General features: G+C 27.1%; 1 protein-coding gene across 1 annotated transcript; it reads left to right on the top strand.

Annotated features, from left to right (window-relative positions):
* LOC105206367 (nanos homolog 1-like) lies at positions 1 to 810 on the top strand. The gene is made up of 2 exons (XM_026141878.2): positions 1 to 213; positions 531 to 810. Exons 1-2 carry the CDS (start codon positions 8 to 10, stop codon positions 709 to 711), a joined length of 387 nt encoding a protein of 128 aa, XP_025997663.2. The 5' UTR covers positions 1 to 7; the 3' UTR covers positions 712 to 810.
* Positions 811 to 6,202: the final 5,392 nt, after the last annotated feature.

Raw genomic sequence — 6,202 nt, 5'->3', positions numbered from 1 at the left:
TGAGATAATGGAAGAGTTTCGGTTTAATGGTCAAGATTTCGAATATTGCCCAGACACGGACGCACCAAAGAAAATTGTGCCATGGCCAAAAAAAAACAAAGAACCTTTGCCGACGGAATGCGTGTTCTGCAGGAATAATGGGGAAGAGGAATCGTTCTATCGGGAACACTTGTTAAAAGACGACGACGGACGTATTCTGTGCCCTGTCCTCAGGTAAATATTAAAAAATTTATTTTGTCAAAAAATTACGGTGTTAAACAATTTTTTAAAACATTTAACATAAATATATATTCCTTAGGGATACTTTTAATATCCGATTTAAATTTCTGAATGATATGGAATTCGTGTATAATAATTTTCATTTTATAATTTTTTAATATAATTTTACTTAATCAAAGTAAAAAAGTCTGCAGTGCCTCTATGCGGATAATTTCACGAAATAACATTCAAAATTTTTTTTCCTCTTTTTTTAAATATTAAATGTCCTGCATTCATTAAATGTATAAAAAAATGATTTTTTTAATTTACAGAGCTTATACGTGTCCGTACTGTGAAGCATCCGGCGACTTGGCACACACTGATAAGGATTGTCCAAAGGGCCCGTACAATCCTAATACCATAAGTATAACAAACGTCCTTTTTAATCCACAAAAAACTTTGTGGGCAAACGTCGTAGAAAGTAAAAATTTTTTCGAGACGTTTTCGACGTAGATGTGGAACATTTTCTTTCTCCAAGTCAGTAATAGTAGTAGATACATAGATATTAATTTTTAATTTACGGATGAATTCATAAATACACGCAAAAATATATTCCGGTTACATGTGCAAGTATAAATATGTACTAATATACAAATTGTAAATCAATAGTGAATAAATGAAATAAAATTGTAAAAATGAACAAATTATAAATGAATAAAAAATTTTCAATAAATTAGAATGTAATAATTTTGTAGGTTAAGAAAATTTAAAAACCTCTAATGAATATAAATTCACTATCATTAAGATTTTTACATTTTTATATTATTTTAAATATTAAAAAATTTTATTATATAATATTATATGTGTTTCTTACATTGTAGTATTTATCTTAAGCCATACGATTTTTTTCTCTTTATTAATATATGAAATGTAAAAACGTAATAAATACGTTTGAATAATAAGACAATTATTGCTTTAATACAGAAATAAATGCTGTAATAAAATTTAAGAAATAATTTTACTCTGTCGCGCATTTCCTAAAAAAATTCAGAGCTCAACACTAATGTGAGATATGAAAAAGAAAAAAATATTTAGAATTAATAGTTTGTTTTCTATATATTTTTGTTATATTTTATATTATATATGTACGTAAAAGAAACAGAAGAGAACAAGTCACTTATTTTTATAATTCATTCTATGATCGTTGTTAACTAATGAATATTACATTATCTTAAAAATTCTTAAAGTCAATTTTTTCTTTTCTTACAATTAGTGCTTGCCTCTGTCTGGCTTACAGATAGATATTACTTCGGCTTATTTTACATGCCAAGAAGGGTTGTCTGGCTTACAGTAATAATAGAAACAAATGAAGTAGAAAAGATTATTTATACTAAATAGAATCAAATTTCCATACGCCGTTTTCTTTCAATTGTCTTGGAAACAGTTTATTTTTTGCTGCCTTTAGATAGCCTTTACAAAGATTATAATTAACAATGTAATTACAACCGAAAGGAAACTTGTAGTTAATAAATATTTCTCTTTTTGTGTAAAAAACGCATTGCTATCTGACCGTTTCTTTTCTTTTTATCTGCATTGTAAATAATAGACGTAAAATATTTACTTTTCTTTGAAACACGAAGTGGTCTTAAAATGTGTAGTAGAAATTTATTATTTAAATTTCATGTATGTATACACTGCATCATCTAAATCCGGACAAAGATTATTTAGAACACTTCTTTATCCAGAAAAAACTTGAAATTACAAAAAAATTTTTTTGTACATTGCTTAAGGGATTCTTTCTACGTCCTATCGTTTAATATAATTCACGTGCTACGAACTTTCGCCTGAGACGTGAGCAAACCCTCTTCAATAATTCTAAATTTACGAATGCTGTCTCTATAACAGGTAAGAGTTAGTATAATCAAAACATATGTAATACCTCTTTATATTAGAAATGTGAAATTAATTGATTATTTTATAAATCAAACACCTGCTTGTAACAAAATTTATAAATCAATACTTTTTGATATAGAAATTAATATTGTAATTATATCAAAGCTATTATTAAAGATGTTCGAAACATCTCGATATTGAATATTTAAGGTATTCAAGAATGTCGATACAAACATCATAACGGACAAGATTTCACACTTGTTCGAACATTGTATGTACACATTCTTCTGATACAAATACATTTTTTTCTACGTAGAATATATCATCTGACAAGGCGTTTACGAATTAAAGGCGTTACAAAAAAATTTTCCAAGTCATTTGGGAGTTAGAAATGGGAAGGGGGTATATAAATGGGGGTAGGTTATATCTTCGTGTGAAGTGTTGGCGCTCATTCTCTACTAGTCGCGAATGCGAATCAGTACGGACATCACCGTCTTATAATACAATATTTTCCTATCAGACATATAACGCGAATACAAGCAAAAATTTGCAATTAAATGGAATCCTTGAAATTGATTCAATTATTCCTGGCGAGGAATCTAGACGGAATGACAATTAATGATCTGAATGGTAAGTTCTTATTATACTCTGCATTTAATTAATATTTAAAAAATACAAGAAAACCCTCAATTAAATGCCTCAAGCTGATAGTATCAATTTATTTCTTTAAATAAGATTCCTGAATGCTACGCAAATAAATTTACAAATTCAATTTTTTCTAATATTAATTTTATGTAAAAATCAAAATATAAACTCCACTAAAATAAAATGTCGTAGAATTAAAGAGAAAATATTTTTATTATATAAATTATTTTATAAAACATTTTATTATTTGGATGAAATATTCAGATTTAGAAATTTATGAATGTATAATATATTCCGTTTAATATTATAAATTTAAGAATAAAAGAGAGTGGCATTTTTGCAGATCTGTACCACACTCACGTCGGGGAATACATTCCTTACGATAGATCTGGATTTACAAGCCTACGTGAATTTTTGAAAACTATTGATGTTTTGGAGATAACTCGTAACGAACGTGGTTATGAAATAATTAAAATCAATAATCTAGTCTTGGAGGAGCAGTTAGCAGTTAGAAAGAGACGTGTATGTTCTTGTAATATATATATTTTACAACAAACTCTTTACAATAAATAGACTGAACAAATCAAGTAACAATAATTTTATTTCAGGACCTCTATCCGAGAGACACAAGGACACTTTAATTTATAATAACGATCCATCGAATGTACGAAATCAAGGTTTTTTTTATCTTCGTAATATGTTTTTGATAACATATACACACATTCGCAGAGGCGAATAACTTACACGCGTTTTCTCGTTTACAACAAATTATGAAATTATTTGTTCAGCCTACATATTTACATAGTAATAATAAAGATGAAGATTAGTAAAATCATCTGGTTTCTTTTCTCAACCTCTGATCCCTGTCCACTAATTTTAAATTGACGTGACTTATTTGAAAAAAAAGAAGGAAATATCACATTAGTAACGTTTAAAAAACAATTTCTTACTTATTATAAATATTTATAAATATGACTGAAAACATAATTAACTAACTTTTAAGAAATAAAAAATGAAGTATTTTATTGGTCCAACAATAAGCTTGTTTTTTTTCTATACTCCAGGACTGAACTTCTTATTTTTCCTCCTTTTCTTTTTCTTTTCATTGGATAAAAAGAGAAAAAAATGAAACGCACAAAAGAAGTTCAATCCTAGAAAGAATTTAAACAATTACAAACTTTAAAAGTATCTTACTTTCGACCAAATGTAATACTGGTCTTCGAAAGCTAAACATCTTAAGCAAAATTCTAACGTTAACTATACACTGAAAACAAGATTTTAATAAATATGATAAAGCTTTGGTGAAATAATTTTAATTATGTATTTGATTAATGTAACGAAATATTTAGTAATCGGTATAATTATATTAATCAGAATTCGATAAGTTAATATATTTTTTTAACTAAATAAAGTTAAAAATTTAATGTCTTATAAAATTAATAACTGATGAAGACTTACAATTACTATAGTGGAAACGTATGTAATACCTCGTTATAAGAATATTTTTTTAAATTTTCTTTTAATTGACACAACCTATTACTTCCAGATAGCAAGTTTCCCGCAAATTACTACTAATTTGATAAAAGTACATTACTTGAGTTGCTATATTTTTTAAAAAAAGCTTCCTTAAAATATAAAAAAAGATTTTATTTGATATTGTCGGAAACGTTTATTTACAACAAGTTATTAGAAATTTTAGAATAAAAAAAATTGCAGATTAATTAGAATAAAATTTCCATACGCTATTATCCATACGTATATTTTTAAATAATATTTTAAAACAATCATGAGTTTTATTAATTAATTAAAATCATAATAAAAATACGGAATTACCCTTATGTCTATTGTATGCTAATCTTCAAAACGAACTGAGAAGCTTGGCCGGTTGAGCGCATGTACTTATGATCGAGGCACATCTGAAACAATCTGGAAGCTCAGCTTCCACCATGGCTACGTTCGAAAATTCTACTTGTCAGGTAGAGTAATTTAGAGAATTTTAAGATTTCTTCATCCTGATTGATCACTCAAAGTTACTCTATTCGACGAGTAGAATTTTCGTATGTAACCCATGGTGTGAAGTATCGGTGCTGTCGCAGCTCATTCTCTATCAGTCACGAGTACGAATCAGTAATCACAGTCTTGTCTGAATTAATACTACAGCAACAGGATAGCAAAACTTTTATCAAAGTTAGTTAGATTCTCCTATCAGGTATATCTCGCGTATACAAGCAGAAATTTGCAGTTGTACATACATATTCACTCACGTTATACAAAGAATTCAAAAATTTCTCGGTTTAAATTAAAAATTTTTTTCTTAATAGTTATACGTGAATATTAACTAGATCGTTAAGAATTATTAAAAATGGAAGAAACAGTGGTACTGATTAAATCATGCATAATTTTGAAAAAAGACAGCGTAACACTCTCAGATCTGAATCTTGAGTTCTTATTATTCTTTGCATTTAACTAATACTTACAAAATATATTTACAAAATATGATACAAGAGAACCCTTTTCAATGTTGAGAGATATCGGCATAATAAATAAAAAGTATTAAATAAAATATCGTTTAAAATTTTTAAGATATTAATAATTTAAATCATACAATTTTAAAATAATTATTTATAATTAAATGCCTCAAGCTGACTCAAGCATCAATTTCTGTTATTTCTTTAAATAAGATTCGTAAATGCTTCGCAAATAAAGTTACAAATTCAATTTTTCTTAATATTAATTTAATATATGAATTAAAATATAAACTCTATTATTAGTATAAAACTTATTTGACAACGCATTAAGTGAAATATTCTTAATTGTTTTACAAAAACAATGTTTTATAAATTAATATTAATATTATTAAGATATCATATTTTTGTCGTAAACGGTCGACAATTACTTGGAGACTATTTCTTCCTACAACTTGCAATACGAAATTCGAATCTCCCTATTGGGAAATATAAAGGTACAAAAAAAAATATTTCTTATTAGCTTCTTTACAAAGTTTCAAACAAGTCCTATTTGTATTAAAATCCATGTTTTAATTTTGTTGTAATTCTCAATTCTTGTTTTCTTATTCAATGCTTATTTTCTTTTCTTAATTTATAACTATTATCATTTTAATCCTTTCATATGTTTAGAATTAATTATTTTATTAACTGCCAAAATTAAAGTTTTTAATTATAATCGTTCAACAGTTGAATATTTGAAAATTTATATTTTTCAGGGACTAGAAAATATAAATAACAAATATTTAAATCTTAAATATTCGGTAAACAACAAAGATAAAATGACATCTGAGCGTACTCGAACGTTCATTCAGGGCTGCGTTCAGATTCCTCACCCGAGTGCACCCAAGCATCATTCCATCCTTGTTTAATATTCGGTAAACAACAAAGATAAAACATCATCTAGGTGCACCCGGGTGGAGAATATGAACGCACCCCTGCGCAGCGGCGTGTTATGGCCA

This window comes from Solenopsis invicta, chromosome 16, assembly GCF_016802725.1.
Source record: "Solenopsis invicta isolate M01_SB chromosome 16, UNIL_Sinv_3.0, whole genome shotgun sequence".
NCBI classification, from domain to species: Eukaryota; Metazoa; Arthropoda; class Insecta; order Hymenoptera; family Formicidae; genus Solenopsis; species Solenopsis invicta.
Note: the sequence above shows the minus strand (reverse complement) of the source record. Positions and strands in the feature narration are given on the sequence as shown.